General features: G+C 43.3%; 1 protein-coding gene across 2 annotated transcripts in view; it reads left to right on the top strand.

Moving 5' to 3' along the window:
* LOC126091967 (coactosin-like protein) overlaps positions 1 to 18,871 on the top strand; it is a 192,612-nt gene that overhangs the window by 157,320 nt on the left and 16,421 nt on the right. For both annotated transcript variants that reach the window (XM_049907319.1, XM_049907320.1), the window contains exon 2: positions 6,261 to 6,343. In XM_049907319.1, the coding sequence (XP_049763276.1) occupies positions 6,261 to 6,343 (83 nt within the window). The remainder of the gene's footprint in view (positions 1 to 6,260; positions 6,344 to 18,871) is intronic.

Below are 18,871 nucleotides of genomic sequence, written 5' to 3'. Positions count from 1 at the left end.
CAACGATGGAATTTTTATGGATGAAAATGCGTCGAGTAAACAGGCTAAAATTGTTCTCAATTGGTTTGAAGAAAATATTGGAAAATTCGAGCGAAATGGTTTGACCAACCATATCGCCCGACATGAATCCATCGAACATTTCTGGGACAGAAGTCTGAACCGGCAACAGTGCCAGCATGGCTCAATATTTCTGCAGGAGATTTTAGTCGCTTAAGTCCAGAGGGTGCCCTGAAAGATACTTAACCGAGTTTTAGAGAAAAGTTTCTCCACTAGATATAAAACCAGGCTTTCCATATTATTCGTCAGTTGTATTTAACTGCAATTCCCTGACTACCACGAAGAAAACTAGTCAGGAACCAAACACTTAGGTTCTTTGTATAGCCTGACAACCAGTCGGTCATACATATTGTAAATGGTAGATGAAGTTGAACGGGTGGATACCGCTTCCCCTAGCATCCGAAAGGCGTACCGCACTGACACACATAGTCGGCTAATATCCAGGGTAGCACCACGTGCGCAATATCATGTATCTGATTCGATCCATGATTTTTGACTTACTGAACAGAGTAGCTATACTGGCGGGAATTTTTCCACGGAAACGAGTTATTAGGGTGTGACTAAAGGAAGCTTCATAAGATCATTGATGTTTCAATAGAGCCTTCATAAACAATTTCAGATATGGATACCAGCATTGTCAGATTATTTACTGGCTATTCTGTTGTCCACATAACATTCGCCTCTGAAAGATTGTAAGGGAATGCAGAAAGATTTGGACCAAATTTCTGTTCGATGCAATGAATGATAGGTCTTAAAATATGGATGATTCACAGATAATGCCAATCAGGGAACACAGTAGTATCGAATTAAGAAATATTTACACATGACGTGCTCTACGTGTTCAGTACTAACGTAATATTAAGAGATATTAGATGGGACAAACTCGTAAAATCGTTAGTAGCGAAGGCGAAAGGAAGAATCAGATTTGTTACAAAGGTTCTCGGAAAGTACAAAGAACGTCAGAACGTCTATAGGAAATTACACAAGACGCTAGTGAGATCAGTTTGTGTTACTCCAGCTTTAGAATTGCGTAAGTGGGTATAAGACATCGATAGTTCCAAATTGCTCTGATAGGACCAACAGTTCTGTAGAGCCCAGATGCTCAGGGAACATACATGCAAATTTTCGGGGAAAAAAGAAATACTCTTCAGAGCTAAACTGTTGGTTAAATGTATATAACCATGTTCGAGAAAGATTGCGCAACAATTCTGAAACCATCCTATATGTAGGCCCTACGTTAGAGATAAGAGTATAAGTTAAGGGGCATGTGGACAGCTATTTTTCTTCGCTCAGCACGAGACTGTAAGAAGACAGAAAATAGCAACACTGGCACGAAATACCGTACGCCGTGCACTGTAGTGTCCTGCAGAGTCTATTTGTTGATGCAGACCTGATACGATCGTAGGAATTGAACAAAACTGTTAAGACCCGTACCTGAAGCCCTTCGTAGAGAAGTGGCGGTTTCTCAGTATCTTGCCCCAGAATAGAAGCCTGCTCCTAGTTCGATCCACAGCTTAACCATTTTCATAGATACCTTTCACATCCCCCCTACCAGTCTGCTTAACGCCACACTGGCAAATAACTAACAGCCATTTCCGTCGGTGTTCATCACAAACTACTTGCATCATGCAAGACCTTGAGAGCTAAGCCAAATGCACTTGAAGTGTCCAATTTTTGGTTGGTCTTTTGTGTAAAATTGTCAAAACACACACACACACACACACACACACACACACACACACACACACACACACACACTACCCTTTTGACACGATAAATAAATATCACCATACAAGGCTACTCGTGTCATTTAATACCTGAAAGCAAATCCAGCTGTGTAACACTGAAGGCAAAGCCAACATTATTATTTCCTTCCACGGAATACATACGTTTACTTAATCTGTAATTGCTAATATCCAGGATTTGCATAAGACCTGTATTATCAAACTTTAACCAGGTATCAATAAAACGTTTGCAGTGGGTCACTTCATCGCTGAGAAGCGTCGCCTGCGAAAGCGCCTCGCAAACAGCAAACAATCCCGTCCGCTATGTCAACCATTAATAAAACTAATCTCACAGCGTGAAATGTGGAACGCATTTTTGTACAATCTTGTCATCTTTTAAGTCAATGTTCAATGTTCATTCCTTGTTTTTATAGCAGCACGCTATTTTCGGCGAAGGAAAATGGTTTTCAAAATAGAATGCTTTTCAAAATAGAATGGTTCATTCAAAGCCAAAATAGCGCTCTTCATAATTCCTCTACAGGTCAGTTAGTGCTCAGTCTGATGACGTAGACATTGAAAAATTTAATTTACGCGTGTGATTTTCAGTCAAAGAGAATTCCACGTGTGCGTCGTCGCATGAGTGTTGGAATCTTCCGCTCTTCCATTTTCTCTAGTGTTCTGTAATTTTCTTGACACGAAGGAAACCGTTATCATGACAGTAATGTTGAAGAGTAAATGGTTTCAGTTATCAGGTTGTCTCAAAGAAACGTCTGCCGTTGTTTTATGAGAAACGTTAGCCTAATTCGTTTCTAATAGGCTTGCTACTCTGCGGTCGACATCCAATACCTTAGATACAACCGTGAAGTTTCCTAATGAAAGCGCCGTCGGTGTTGCGTTAAGCGTTGCATGCCAGGAAACGACACACTGTTTCCTTACCCCGTGTTTTGTACTTCGTTGTTACGAAGTCCACAGGTTTGTGCCCGTCTTAGATCGGAAACTTCACTCCTTTCTAAGGTGCTCTTCCTAATACGACGTTCTCACAAAATCGCATACTGCCGTTACGCCATCTGTCTGCAAAGGGTACAAACTATTCTGCTAGCTTTCGTACGTAATTGTGTGAGTCTTTGAAGTAGATAGCCAGCCATTCGCCAAGCAGGATGAGGTACCAGATAAAACTTACGGCAGCCGTTGTTCCAGACCAAAGAGGTCCGCGCTCGATTGGCGGTTTCGAACAGGACGTATTCACCACCGTGTTTAACAGAGAGGGGTCGTTCCGTTTCATTCGGAACGACCACAAAATAAAGCTGACTTACTGGCCGATTAAATGAGACTATATTAATGGAAATGTTGGTCTGTTGCTCACAACTGATTACACTGTTCGTTCCGTACATTAGTATTAACAAAAGAACGGACTTTCGAACATTTCTTCCATACATCCAGACTGAGTGGTCCACAGGGTCTTAAAAAGTTGAAAAAATATTTTTCAATTTTACCTTAATTAAAAAGCTTCACATCAACATTTAAAGGTATAAATACCAAATTGATTCTATTTCTTCGCTGTTGTAGCCAAACATCATCAAAACGAAGTTTGCAATTCCAACTTCTTCAGCGCACAAATGCAATCTGTAGGTGAACTGTATTAAAGTATTATATAGCATTCATGTCACATGTTGTTGTAGTCAGTGCAGAGACTGGTTCGATGCAGCTCTCCAAGTAACCACTGCATCCTGCATCCTTCTGAATCTGCTTAGTGTATTCATCTCTTGGTCTCCCTCTACGATTTTTACCCTACACGCTGCCCTCAAGTACTAAACTGGTGATCCCCTGATACCTCAGAATGTCCTGCCAACCGATCCCTTCTTCTAGTAAAGTTGTACCACAAATTCCTCCTCCTCCTCCTCCTCCTCCTCCTCCTCCTCCTCCATTCCATTCAGTACCGCCTCATTAGTAACGTTATTGAACCATTTAACGTTCTGCATTCTTTTGTAGTACCACATTTCAACAGCTTCAGAGCTATTATCTTCTTGTCTAAACTGTCTGTAATCCATGCATCACTACACTCCACACATACTTTCAGAAGAGACTTCCTAAAGCTTAAATATATACTCGATGTTAACAAATTTCTCTCTACTTCGACCGTCCTCAATTACTTTGCTGTCCAAATAGCAAAACTCGCCTACTACTTTCTCATTTCCTAATCCAATTCCATCAGCATCACCTGATCTAATTCGCCTACATTCCATTATCCTCGTTTCGCTTTTGTCGATGTTTATCTTATATCCTCGACTCGAGATACTGTCCGTTCCGTTCAGCTGTTTTTCAAAGTCCTTTGCTGCAGACTTACAATGTCATCGGCAGACCTCAAGGTTATTTCTCCCAGGATTTGAATTCCTACTCCGAATTTTTCTTTTGTTTCCTTTACTGTTTGCTCAATATACAGATTGAATAACATCGGGATAGGCTACAACCCTGTTTCACTCCCTTCCCAAACACTGCTTCCCTTTCATGCCCCTCGACTCATAACTGCCATCTGGTTTCTATACAAATTGTAAATAGCCTTTCGCTCCCTTTATTTGAAACCTGCCACCTTCAGAATTTGAGTTTTCCAGTCAATATTGTCAAAAGCTTTCTGTAGGTCCACAAATGCTACAAACGTTGCCTTTCCTTAACCTGTTTTCTAAGATAGGTTGTAGGGTCAGTACTGCCTCGCGTGTTCCTACATTTCTACAGAATCCAAACTGAACTTCCCCGAAATTGTCTTCCACAAGTTTTCCCATTCGTTTGTAAATAATTTGTTTTGCGGCTGTGGCTTATTAAACTGATAGTTAGGTAATTTTCACACCTGTCAGCACCTTTTTCTGTTTGGGATTAGAATTATTATATTCTTCTCGAAGTCTGAGGGTATTTCGCATGTGTCGTAAATCTTGCTCACCAGATGGAAGTGTTTGGTCATGGCTAGTCTTCTCAAGGCTATCAGTAGTTCTAATTGAATGTTTACTCTCGGGGCCTTGTTTCGTCTTGGGTCTTTCAGTGCTCTGTCAAATTCTTCATGCAGTATCATATCTGCCATTTCATGTTCATCTATATCAAAGTCCTCTTCCATTTCCACAATATTGCCCTCTAGTACGTCTCACTAGTATAGATCGTCTACATACTCCTTCCACCTTCAAAGGTCTCTTCAATTTTGCTGTAGGTGGCATCTTAGTCCTGGTGATACATATTTCTATACCCTTAAATTTGTCTTCTAGCCATTACCGCTTAGCTGTTTCGCAGCACTTCCTGCTGATCTCATTTTTGAGACGTTTGTATTACTTTTGGCCTGCTTAATTTTCATTCGTGGCACTAGGTCGCATAATGTCTCAAAATTTAAGCAGATGTCTGAGATGTACTGTCGTAAACCTGGCTTCGTTACCACACACCACACCACATAGTTTTGTGACGAGGGGTGGTATTCGGTCTGTAGCAGTTTGTGCTACAGCCGCCGCAGGCGCTGGAAGGTGCCTGGCATTAGACGGTAGGCACTGTGTCGTCAGGTGATAATTCCTTGTATATGTTAAAGACACTAAGAGAAAGATTTCCCGGAAGTCGGTTACTTTTCACGCTGTAAGTAGAGAGAGAGTTCATTACGTGGGTTCGTGACTTGACGGCGATAAAAGCGTGACAAAATTGATTGCTTGGCAGAACAGCAGAGGCCAGCTATGAAAGCCAACCCTAGACTTCGATTCGGCGAAACGAGTAAGGTATAGGTTTCGTACAGATTTACAGCGCGGCGAACAGCAGACGTAACCTCTGTTGTGAACACTTAATGTACTGACTATAGCAGGAAGTAACCAACGTCACCTAGAGTAATACCAATCTCTTAAGTAGAACTAAATGACTTCGTCACTTACACATTTAGGAAATGCCGTTGATTAAATTCAAATGTTACGGTTCTGTTCTGTATTATCAAAACTGCGTAACCATGAAAGACACAAAAAATGTAACTGAATCGTTATGAATAATAAGAATACGACAAAAACTTCAAAAGTTGGAGCTACAACAAAGTTGAATTTTTAAAGGAAAGAGGGAGAACGATGACTAACTTCAATGTTGGTGTAAAATGCTCTCCCCCGTCACTATACGTCAATTGCTGTAGTTTTCGGATGCACATTTTATTTAAAATTTTGTTTTGACAGTACATCAGCTTTTTACGGGGTCGTTCTTAGTGCAAGGTAGATATATGTGCAAGAATATATCAGACGAATTTCGTGCCGAAAATACACACTAAAATTTATGATGCTCATTGCTCAAAATGTGTTATTCAGTTTGTACAAGTGCGAAACTTCCGCTTTAGCAGTAAAGCTTCGTGATATTAGACAAGTCGCAAAGTTGAGGAGTTTAAAATAGCTCCTCAAAACTACGGCAAATTAATCACCTAGAAATAATACTTTCTTGTGGATTTATGCAAACAGCTTTCTGATGCAGTGTATCTTGTTTCAGGTCTCTCTAGCTACACACATCGATAGAGACCAAATCAGGGAAGCATACGATGATGTACGTTCAGACAGCACCCCTACAGAATGGTAAGTGTAGTGCTGCTGACAAGCTGACTCTTGCATATGCTGTTATACGTATTTGATGATACGTCGATTTTGCATTTAACATTTGATGATGCAGTACTTTAGGACATTATTTTATAAAACAGATCTGAAGATGGTCATTATAAACGGAATCCAGTAATCTGTTGACAAAAAGTTTGTGACCATAGATGTAAAGGAAATTTATTAGAATGGTAAGTTTTCTCTGCCAGTGGGTAGGGCTGTGTATACCTTTGTGACGGAGCTAGAATAGGGAGGAGCTGAGAGGGCAGACTGGACAAACTGTTGGGTGGAGGGTCTGGAGGCAATAGGTTGCTGTAAGTGGAGCCTAGGAGGGTTCTGGGAGTGGGGAATGTGTGTTACAGATACATTCTATCTGTGAAATTCAGATCAGGTTGTTGGTTGGATGACAGTGAAGGGCGGGGGGGGGGGGGGGGGGGGGGGGAGGAGGTGGATCGGGATGGCTCAAGTTCTGAAGCAGCAGTTGGAATAAAGCAGGTTATACTCAACAGCATGTTGTGCCATGTGGTGTTTTTGTTCTTGGTCAGTTTGGCAGTGGCCATTCATCCTGATGCACAGCTGGTTGGTAGTCATACCAACAGAAAAAGCTGTGCAATGATAGCAACAGAAATGGTGTGACATGGATGCTTTCACAGGTTGCCTGGCCTTTGATGGGGTAGGATAACCCTGTGACAAGACTGAAATAAGAAGTGCTGGGAGAGAGCATTGGGCAGGTCTTCCACCTGGATCCTCCACAGGGTATCCCTGTGGCAAGGTGTTCAGATTGGCAATGGCACAGCAATGGATTAAGATGATGCACAGGATGGGTGGCTGACAGAATACCAATTTTGGGAGGGAGGAAGAGGAATGGAAGGTGGGATCTTGGATAGGGTATCACTCATTCCAGAGCATGATAGGTAATCAGAATAATGAGGAAAGATGTGATAGTTTTTCGTCTCTGTTGATATTGGGTGACGAAGAGGCTACTCCTTTGCAGCTGGTTCTTGTGAGTGGCAGGGAGGATTGGGAATGTGGAGGAAATGGTGTGGAATATCTGTTTGCAGACTAGATGCAACCCCTGCCCCAAGACCTAGTTCACAAACAGATCTCCTGTGCCATCCCCCCCCCCCCCCCCCCCCCCCCCCCCACACACACACACACACACACACACCACACACACACACACACACACACACACACACACACACACACACACACACACACACACACAAACCAACAGTGCCCCTTCATCACCCAGTATTGTCCCACGGTGGAACAACTGAACCACATCAACCAAATCCTTTGTTAGGTTTTGGCGACTTGCCATGATGCCCTGAAATCGAGGACATCCTACCCAATGCCCTTCCCATCCCTTCTAAAGTGGTGGTCTGTTGCTCACCCAGCTTTTCACATCCTAGACCATCACTACATTGCTCCCATATCTGTGCCACAGGTAATGTATTCCTGAGAAATTACCCAATGCACCCACCCAGCACTTTCTATTCCAGTTCGACCACAGGCTTGTCCTCACCCATCAGATGCGAAGTCACCTGTGAAAACAAGCCATGTCGTGTAATAGCCCTGCTGCAATCATTACATAGCATTTTATACTGGTATGACTACCAACCAGCTGTCCACCAGGATGGATGGCCACCGCCAAACTATAACCAAGAGCAAATTAGTCCACCCTGTGGCCCAACATGCAGCTGAATATCACACACTAGATTTCAATGGCTGCTTCATAACCCAGACCCTCCCCCCCTCCACATGCTTTCTTAAAGTGCACAAATGGCAGTTATCCTTACACTAAATTCTTTGCTTACCAAATTATTCTGGCCTCAATCTATGGTAACCTACTGCCCCTACACCATCCACCCAGTAGTTTGTCCCCTCTGTCTTATCACCTTTTTGCTATTCATGTCCCCTCACACTCATTGTATGCCCCCTTCTGGGAATGCACACATCCCATTTTTCCTCTTTCCTGCTCCCTGCTCTTATTTCCTGCTCCCCATCTCCCCCCTCCCCATCTCAATGCTGCCCCTCCCCCCCCCCCCTCCAGACAGTGTGTGTTTGTAACAACTGTCTGGTCACTGCAGTTGCTTTATGATCTGAATTGCTGTACATGGTCTTGTGTGCATGTGTGAACTCAATGTGGCATCCTTACAGTGAACAGCAGTCACTCTCTTCCCTTATATTGCTCAGCTTTAGTTCTGATACAAAACAGCTATGTCATTTTTTGTTTCACTGATTGAATCTTTATACACATTGTCGTAATTCTTTTTCAAACAAGAGTACAGGCTGGTATGAAGAAAGGGACAGTTCCTACTCAATGCATAGCAAAGATGCATGTACGTGTGCACATGACCAAAATCTGTGGCTACCAAGACCAGACAGTTTGGCTGTGGTGGCAGCAGCAAGAGTCTCTGTGTGCGTGTGTGTAAAATTCTGATAAAGGCCTGTTTGGCTGGAAACTTCGAGATTCTGAGACAGATAGTCATGAAAAGAAAAAAACTGTCCACTATATTGTAACATCTATTCTTTCCATAGTATTGTATAAAAATGCAGTAATATTCCAGTGGGGTAGTAGTCAATAATTAGAAGGAAATGAATCTGTTGCATATGTTTTACAGCACTCATGCAGTGTGCTTTTTTGCGAAGATGACGATAAGCAATTTCTTATTAGTTCTTATAAATTTGTGATTACACATACCCTAATGCAGCATCTACAAAATTCTCCTGCCAACTTGTGTATCATTTTTACTGTTTAAGAACTAAGAGGTATGACATTAAATTCTGTCCTGCACCTTTGACAGGACCTTGCTGGTGAATCGTATACAGCATTGTATAAAATTTGATTGGTTTACTCTATTAGTTCTGACTGTAAAAGTGTTGACTAGGGATCTCGTATAGGAAAAAAACAACAAAAATGCACAGCTAACATACCACACCACGATGTATTACGTTATTATAAACTCTGAAAATGTCATTTAGAACTAATAGGTTCACTGCTAAAATTCTGTGTGTAAAGTAAAATTGGAGCAAAATTTATCAAGACTGTTTTCATGATATTGTCATGTATTTTGAAATGTTCCAATAAAGTGCAATATTCCATATGAAACATAACAATCTGGAAGAAAAGAGAAACTGGTACCTGGTTGTCTATGGTAGAAATAAGTTCTGTTTCCGATTAAATGCTTTATAGCTGAAAGATTAGTAGAACATGGACCAGTGACATTATGGAAAAATTTTTGTATGTCTGATACTATCAACCAACTTACTGCCAGCTTCATTTTTCATGTCTACGTGTCTTTTGGCACTTCTACTTGTCTGTCACAATTTAGGCAACTGTTTACTGAGACAGTATTGTTCAGTTTATCCATCTTGGACTCACCTGGGGAAAATTTGGAAAACCAGAATGGATGGATGGCACATCATGTGGTACAAATTCCTCAAGGTAGATTGCATAAAGATCACAATGCAGCAGACTGAGATGTAAGTTCAGAGGTTGAAGAATATGATGAGGCTGAGTAGTAGAATTGTTACATTAGCTCCTGTTCTAGCAGTAGTAGCAGCAGCAGCAGCTGAATAACGTACTTTACGAAACACGGTGCAATCTGCTACTTTGCTGAGATGAATGCAAGTTTTGAAGGGGAGGAGCCATTGTATGGTGAAACTATTGTCATATGTGTTTTTTCATACCTCTGTAAGAAACCCACAACTAACGGTACGTCACTAAATTCAACCATGGGGTAAGCAATGATTTGGATCGGGTCTCCATAACACCAATGGCTTCCGTGTAGTCTTTTGCTGAATGTTAAGTTTCTAAATTCTCTTCCTAGTTCTGCATACTCCACTGGTAGTTGCAAATGATACACTGAGGAGGAATAATACTCCACGTGTAACAAATCAGTTTTTGACAAAAAACAAGCCAGACTCCTTCAGAAACGACACTTTGAAGTTGTAATTAGCACAGTGATAAAGAAATATGTAATTACATTGGTGCATATAGGAATACCATAATGAACTATGAAAAACATAAGGGCACTGATAGTCATTTGTGACGTATTAATAGACTTCTCAAGAAGCCAATAACTTTAATTTGTTCTTAGTCTAAGTGTGTGACTGTTTTAAGAAAAGTTTTGTCCCTTTTTTATGTTTTCCCCCTGATGCTTCAGGGGTTAGAATAGGCCTGAGGTATTCCTGCCTGTCGTAAGAGGTGACTAAAAGGAGTCTCACACATTTTGGCCTTTGTGATGGTTCACTGTAGGGTTTGACCTCCATTTCCAAAATTTTCCCGAAAGCGAGCCATTTGGGAAGGGCACTTCCCATAGTGCATAGTATCCATAATCCGGTGATACCTCTTGCATACTTTGTCGACGTATATCTGCACTTCTGCTCATTCTCCAGCTGTTGGGTGAAGTCACCCTCTTGGGTGAGTTTTCCTCCATCCTCTGTGCAGTATAGTTTTCTGCACGGTCAACAATAGTGGACTACTTAGCTCATTTGCATCTGATAGCCAGCACAGTAGCCAGTCCATTGTGATGGGCCGCCATGTACCCTGTTCATTGTAGCCCCGAGCACACGGGGATCGCTTTGCTGATGCCTGCACCATTAACTCTGCATATATGCCTAGGAGTAGATTCCCATAACTCTGGGGCATCGGGACTGCTGGCGATGACCACCCTGCTAGGTGGCCTTTCCTGCAGCTGGGTGGCACCTGTGGAGAGGGGCCCTGGTCAGAGTGGGTGGCTTCAGGGCAGTTGACACACCATGAAGCGTAGTACATCGCCTCTTGCTGGTGGTCAAACACAGTCTCTAAGCAATCAAGGTTTAATTTCAGTGCTAAGAAATACCTCAAATTGTCATGGTAGTGTCCCAGTCTCCTCCTTCAGCTGTGCAATGTGCCACTAAACTTTCTCCTCACTAGGCGAAGTCATCAGCTAGGCAGAACCAGCAGGCCAAAAAGGACAGAAGGAAAAGTCCCATGAGGACTTCCTATGTCCTTCCAGCAAACCAACACCTGAGTCGTCCTCTGCTATCCAGAATGGCTCAAATAAGTCAAACAAAGGGAAACAGTCTTCTCCTTTGCCAACTCAGATTCTCATTGACAGTGTCCTCATGTGATAACCTCACCCAGCCTACCTCAGTGTTGCTGGTGCACACCACCAACCAGTTCTTCTGCAGTGGACTTGGCAGGCTGACAGCAGAACAATGCCGACACTACTGTAGAACTCATGGAGCAGGAGCCTCTTGCTACTGTGCCCTGTAGCAGTGAATCTTTGAAGTTTGGCACTCAGCAACTGCTGAAGTGACACCCACCTCATTGCTTTTCCTCATCATGACTCTTCTCCAAAGGAACGTTCCTGGCCTTCGATCCAATAAAGAGAATTTACAAAAAAATGGTTCAAATGGCTCTGAGCACTATGGGACTTCACATCTATGGTCATCAATCCCCTAGAACTTAGAACTACTTGAACCTAACTAACCTAAGAACATCACAAAACACCCATTCATCACGAGGCAGAGAAAATCCCTGACCCCACCAGGAATCGAACCCGGGAACCTGGGCACGGGAAGTGAGAACGCTACTGCGCGACCACGAGCTGCAGACAGAGAATTTACAGATGTGCTTAGAATCGCAGTGTCAACTTCTTCTCTGCCTTCAGGAAACAAAATTGCGTCCTCAAGACTTCTTTGAGCTCTCTAATTTCTTCCCGCTCCATTTAACACCCCCCCCCCCCACGCCCTCGGGGTCTCAAGGGGAGTCGTGCTGCTCATACAGAATGACATTCATAGTCAATCTATCACCCTGAATACCTGCCTTCAAGCTGTTGCAGTTTGACTTTTCTGTCTCTTGACTTTTCCCTTTGTGCTGTTTACATCCCTTCATCATTTGGTGTGACCAGGGGTGGTTTCCTTCACCTTATTGGCCAACTGCCTCACCCCTTTTTTTTCTGCCATTCAGTGACTTTAATGCACACCATCCCCTTTGGGCTTCTCCTAGTACCTGTCAGAGAGATGCCCTCTTGGCTGACCTTCTCAATCTGCCTTAACACGGGAGCACCCACATTCATTCACACTCCACTCACACTTATACCCATTTGGACCTGTCCTCCTCCACTGCCCAACTTGCCCATCATCTGGAGAGTCTGTACTAACACATACTTGAGTGACCATTTCCCATGTACTATCCATTTGCTGACCCCTACACCATCTGTGCACACCCAATGGCAGCTTACTCAGGCTGACTGGGGGCTTTACTGCTCCCTCGCAACCTTCCATGAACATTATTTCCCCAGCTGTGCTGACCAGGTGGAATATCTTACAAACATTATCCTTACTGCTGCAGAACATTCCATTCCTCACACTTCCTTTTTACCACTCAGTGTCCTGGTCCCTTGGTGGACTCGGGCATGCTGCAACTCTATTGGGGGTGCAGAGACATGCTCTCGATGTTTTAGATGTCATCCTAGGATGGCCAGCTGTTTCCATTATAAACAGATGCATGAACAGTGTAGTTATCTTTTTCGGGACATCAAAAAAGCTAGCTGGATTTAATTCACTAATTCTTTACAGTTCCACTCCCTCTTCCATGTGTGGGCCAACTTTAAACAGCTCTCTGGGACCAAGATCCATTCCCAAATTTCCGGCCTGACTGTACCAGACGTCATTGTGAAACCTACTATCACCAAAACCTTGGGCTGCTATTTTGCAGAGATTTCAAGATCCTCCCACAATCACCCTGCCTTCCTCCACTCGAAATGAGCACAGGATGCTCGGGTGATACGCTTCTTCTCTCAGAATCATGAGTGCTACAATGTTGCCTTTATTATGAGTGAGCTAGATCATGTTCCCATTTCATCCCAATCCTCTGCCCCAGTGCTGGATACTGTTCACATCCAGACTTCGCAGCACCTTTCTCTTGCAGGCGCACACTTGGTGTGTAATATATACAACCACATCTGGGCAGAGGGGATGTTTCCCAGACACTGGCTTGAAGCCACTGTCATACCCATACCTAAGCCCAGTAAGGGCAAGCACCTTTCTTCTAGCTACCATCCTAGTTCTCTCACCAGTTGTGATTGTGAGGTAATGGAATGTATGATTCATGCCCTGCTGGTGTGGTGGCTAGAGTTGTGCAAATTACTCACCACCGCACAGTGTGGATTTTGAGTGCACTGTGTTGCAGTTGACAATCTTGCCCCCTTTGTCTACTCATGTCATGAATGGTTTTCTGCAGAATCCTAGACTGTGACCATGTTTTTAGAGTTGGAGAAGGCCTATGACACCTGCTGGACTAATAGTATCGTCCATACTATCTACACATGGTGATTCCGTGGCTGCCTGCCCCATTTCCTTCAGGAATTCTTAAGACAGAATTTTCAAGGTTCTTGTGGGTTCTGCCTTGTCAAACACATTTATCCAGGAAACTGGTGTACCTCAGGGTTCCATTAACCATAGTGGCTTGTCTCCTGCCAAGCTTCTCTTTTGATGATTTTGCCATCTATTGCAGTTCTCCACAGACTTTTCTCATTGAGCAGCATCTTCAGCAATGTCTAGATTGTCTTTACTCGTGGTGCAGTGACAATGGCTTTAGTTTTTCCACTGACAAAATGGTTTGTATGAATTTCTGGCTGAACAATTGGTTTCTCCCACCATCTTGACATCTTAGGCCTATTGCTATTTCAGTTAATTCAAACCACGAAATTCCTGGGGCTCGTGGTCAATAGGAAACTTCCTTGGTCCTCCCACATGTCCTGCATGGCAGCCCACTGTATGCTGTCCCTCTTTGTCCTATGGGTCCTCAAAGGTATTTACTGGAGAGCAGATCACGCCACCCTCCTCCCTTGTCCATTCGAAACTAGACTATGGGTGTTTAGTTTATGCTTCTGCATGTCTGTCCCTACTCCGTTTCAATACTGTCCACCATTGTGGCATTAATTTGGCCACTGGTGCCTTTTACACTAGCTGCCGAACTACCACTGTCGTACTGCCATGACTTTCTCCTGAGCATATATGCTTGCTGTTTGTATGCCATGCATGACCCCCCCCCCCCCCCATGAGTCCTGAGACTGGTTTGATGCAGCTCTCCGTGCTACTCTATCCTGTGCAAACTGCTTCATCTCCCAGTACATTCTGCAACCTGCAACCTACATCCTTCTGAATCTGCTTAGTGTATTCATCTCTTGGTCTCCCTCTACGATTTTTACCCTCCAAAGCTAAATTTGTGATCCCTTGATGGCTCAGAACATGTCCTACCAACCGATCCCTTCTTCTAGTCAAGTTGTGCCACAAACTTCTCTTCTCCCCAATCCTATTCAATACCTCATTGGTTATGTGATCTACCCATCTAATCTTCAGCATTCTTCTGTAGCACCACATTTAGAAAGCTTCTATTCTCTTCTTGTCCAAACTATTTATCGTCCATGGTTCACTTCCATACATGGCTACACTCCATACAAATACTTTCAGAAACGACTACCTAACACTTAAATCAATACTCGATGTTAACAAATTTCTCTTCTTCAGAAACGCTTTCCTTGCCATTGCCAGTCTAAATTTTATACCCTCTCTACTTCGACCATCAGTTATTTTGCTCCCCAAATAGCAAAACTCCTTTACAACTTTAAGTGTCTCATTTCCTAATCTAATACCCTCAACATCATCAGACTTAATTCGACTACATTCCATTATCCTCGTTTTGCTTTTGTTGATGTTCATCTTATATCCTCCCTTCAAGACACCATCCATTCTGTTCAGCTGCTCTTCAAAGTCCTTTGCTGTCTCTGACAGAATTACAATGTCATCAGTTTTTATTTTTTCTCCATGGATTTTAATACCTACTCCGAATTTTTCTTTCGTTTTCTTCACTGCTTGCTCTATATACAGATTGAATAACATCGGGGAGAGGCTACAACCCTGTCTCACTCCATTCCCATCCACTGCTTCCCTTTCATGCCCCTCGTCCCTTACAACTGCCATCTGTTTTCTGTACAAATTGTAAATAGCCTTCCGCTCCTTGTATTTTACCCCTGCCACCTTCAGAATTTGAAAGAGACTATCTCAGTCAACATTGTCAAAAGCTTTCTCTAAGTCTACAAATGATAGAAACGTAGATTTGCCTTTCCTTAATCTAGCTTCTAAGATAAGCTGTAGGGTCAGTATTGCCTCAAGTGTTCCAATATTTCTACGGAATGCAAACTAATCTTCCCCAAGGTCGGCGTCTACTAGTTTTTTCCATTTGTCTGTAAAGAATTCGCGTTAGTATTTTGCAGCTGTGACTTATTAAACTGATAGTTCGGTAATTTTCACATCTGTCAACACCTGCTTACTTTGGGATTGGGATTATTATATCTTCTTGAAGTCTGAGGTTATTCTGCCTGTCTCATACATCTTGCTCACCAGATGGTAGAGTTTTGTCAGGACTGGCTCGCCCAAGGCTGTCAGTAGTTCTAATGGAATGTTGTCTACTCCCAGGGCCTTGTTTCGACTTAGGTCTTTCAGTGCTCTGTCAAACTCTTCACGCAGTATCGTATCTCCCATTTCATCTTCATCTACATCCTCTACAATTTCCATAATATTGTCCTCAAGTACATCACCCTTGCATAGACCCTCTATATACTCCTTCCACCTTTCTGCTTTCCCTTCTTTGCTTAGAACTGGGTTTCCATCTGAGCTCTTGATGTTCATACAAGTGGTTCTCTTCTCTGCAAAGGTCTCTTCAATTTTCCTGTAGGCAGTATCTATCTTACCCCTAGTGAGATAAGCCTCTACATCCTTACATTTGTCCTCTAGCCATCCCTGCTTAGCCATTTTGCACTTCCTGTCGATCTCATTTTTGAGATGTTTGTATTCCTTTTTGCCTGCTTCATTTACTGCATTTTTATATTTTCTCCTTTCATCAATTAAATTCAATATTTCTTCTGTTACCCAAGGGTTTCTACTAGCCCTTGTCTTTTTACCTACTTGATCCTCTGCTGCCTTCACTACTTCATCCCTCAAAGCTGCCCATTCTTCTTCTACTGTATTTCTTTCCCCCATTCCTGTCAATTGTTCCCTTATGCTCTCCCTGAAACTCTGTACAACCTCTGGTTCTTTCAGTTTATCCAGGTCCCATCTCCTTAAATTCCCACCTTTTTGCAGTTTCTTCAGTTTTAATCTACAGGTCATAACCAATAGATTGTGGTCAGTCCACATCTGCCCCTGGAAATGCCTTACAATTTAAAACCTGGTTCCTAAATCTCTGTCTTACCATTATATAATCTATCTGAAACCTGTCAGTATCTCAAGGGTTCTTCCATGTATACAACCTTCTTTCATGATTCTTGAACCAAGTGTTAGCTATGATTAAGTTATGCTCTGCACAAAATTCTACCAGGCGGCTTCCTCTTTAATTTCATAACCCCAATCCATATTCACCTACTACGTTTCCTTCTCTCCCTTTTCTTACACTCTAATTCCAGTCATCCGTGACTATTAAATTTTCGTCTCCCTTCACTATCTGAATAATTTCTTTTATTTCATCATACATTCCTTCAATTTCTTCATCTGCAGAGCTAGTTGGCATATAAACTTGTACTACTGCAGTAGGCATGGGCTTCGTGTCTATCTTGGCCACAATAATGTGTTCACTATGCTGTTTGTAGTAGCTTATCTGCATTCCTATTTTTTTATTCATTATTAAACCTACTCCTACATTACTCCTATTTAACTTTGTATTTATAACCCTGTATTCGCCTGACCAAAAGTCTTGTTCCTCCTGCCATTGAACTTCACTAATTCACTAATTGGCATTCACTCATTGGCATTGACATTTTTAGGTATCTGCTTCCATAACACTGCTGAGGATTTACAGCAGAGTTCTTCACCCTTCTCTCTCCTCTCCTCCCCGCTGCCTTAGCACCCTTCAAACCTCTGTCTGCTGTACACTGTCTATCCCTTAGTGCAATGGGTCCAGGAGAGGTGTCAATTGCTCATGCTTGATGGAGGTACTGTGATGTTAGTGGGTTCCTGGTCATGTCAATCTGACAGGAAAGTAGGCCACTGACACTGCTGCCAAGTCCTTGTACCTCAGCCTGCTAGTGCTTACATTCCCACTGATCTGTATGTTGCTGTCTGTCAGCAGGTGATGTCACTTTAGCATCACCAATGGTCTCCCTTCATGGGAACCAGCTCCAGGTTATTAAGCCACCTCCAGTGGCTTGGACACCACCTCTGACCTCTCACTCTGAGAAGATCATTTTAAGCAGTTTGTGTATAGGGCACTGTCTCTTTAGCCATCACCATTTAAGTGGTACTCCCCCACCACTTTGTGAACATTGCGTTCAACTTTTGACTATCTGCCATTTCCTGATAAGAAGCCCCTTTTTTAACCCCTTAAATTTCCGTCTGTGTTTTGGCAGTTTTAGCGAATGACACATGGACTGTAGAGGGTGTTAGCTTTTTAAACTGGCACAGCAATATGGTGAAGGCTATTTAATTTTTAGTTCTGGACCTACATTTCTCAGTGGTGTATTTTGTAGACCCTTCTCCACATCCCGATTTTAGTTGTCTTCTCTTCCATCAATTGAGATTGACATGTAGTAATTTTTGACTCCTCTTTGTGCTCTAAAGTTTTGACATGGGTGTGTATGACCTTAGCTGTTTTTGTGCCCTAAAACAAAAGAAATGTGCACAGTATGACAATGATATGTGGACTTGACAGCCACTCGTGCATATGAGACACACAGGGAGCAGGGATCAATGTCAGTTTGCTGGCCTTGGCCCATTCTCCTTTGGATATTGCAAAGACAGGCGCACCCCCCCCCCCCCCCCCCCCTCCCAGGATCCACAACTCTTTTGTGGATACTTGCGTAGTGAAAACGGGACCCCGAGCTAATGTGGCCCTCCTCCCTTTCAGGGCTGCATACCTTCCTTTTCCGCATTTTTTCCTATACCCATCTCCCCCCGCCGCCGCCACCACCACCACCACCATCACCACCACCACCTCCACCTCCGCCTCTTTCCTTCCCTTTCTCCCCTCTGGGAGTATGTTTTGTGCCTACGTCCGGAGACGGACGCTCGAAAATGTAACACATTCTTTGCTTTCTCCTCTTGCAAGTCTTCATCCTTCCTTTGTCCTTCTCTTTTCCTTACCTCTTCTCTTTGCCTGTTTCTCCGCTGCGGTGTTTGAGACCTCTCTTCTTTCTTTCCCTTTCTCTTTTTTCCTCCCTGTGCGTGTCTGAAGGCCGACCCACGCATTTCCATGCGTAGCCGGTGACAGGGTAATGCGTAATTCCCCGCCGCGGGTAGACAGGTAGGACACATACGTACCCCCTGGTAACGGCCAGGCCCAGGGAGGGGTGATTACCCAAGCTGATAACTTCCGAAAGTGCTGATTGGTCCCTCCGTCCATTTCTCGGGAGGTGTGACCTGAGGTGTGAAGAATCACCTAAGGCGGGAGTGCCCTCAGAGAGCGCCCCCACAACGGAGGAGCGCGCCATCGGAGACGCCGGTAATCATGGGGATTCTTCT

This window comes from Schistocerca cancellata, chromosome 7, assembly GCF_023864275.1.
Source record: "Schistocerca cancellata isolate TAMUIC-IGC-003103 chromosome 7, iqSchCanc2.1, whole genome shotgun sequence".
Classification (NCBI taxonomy): domain Eukaryota; kingdom Metazoa; phylum Arthropoda; class Insecta; order Orthoptera; family Acrididae; genus Schistocerca; species Schistocerca cancellata.
The sequence above is the reverse complement of the archived record's forward strand: the minus strand, read 5'-3'. Positions and strand labels throughout refer to the sequence as shown.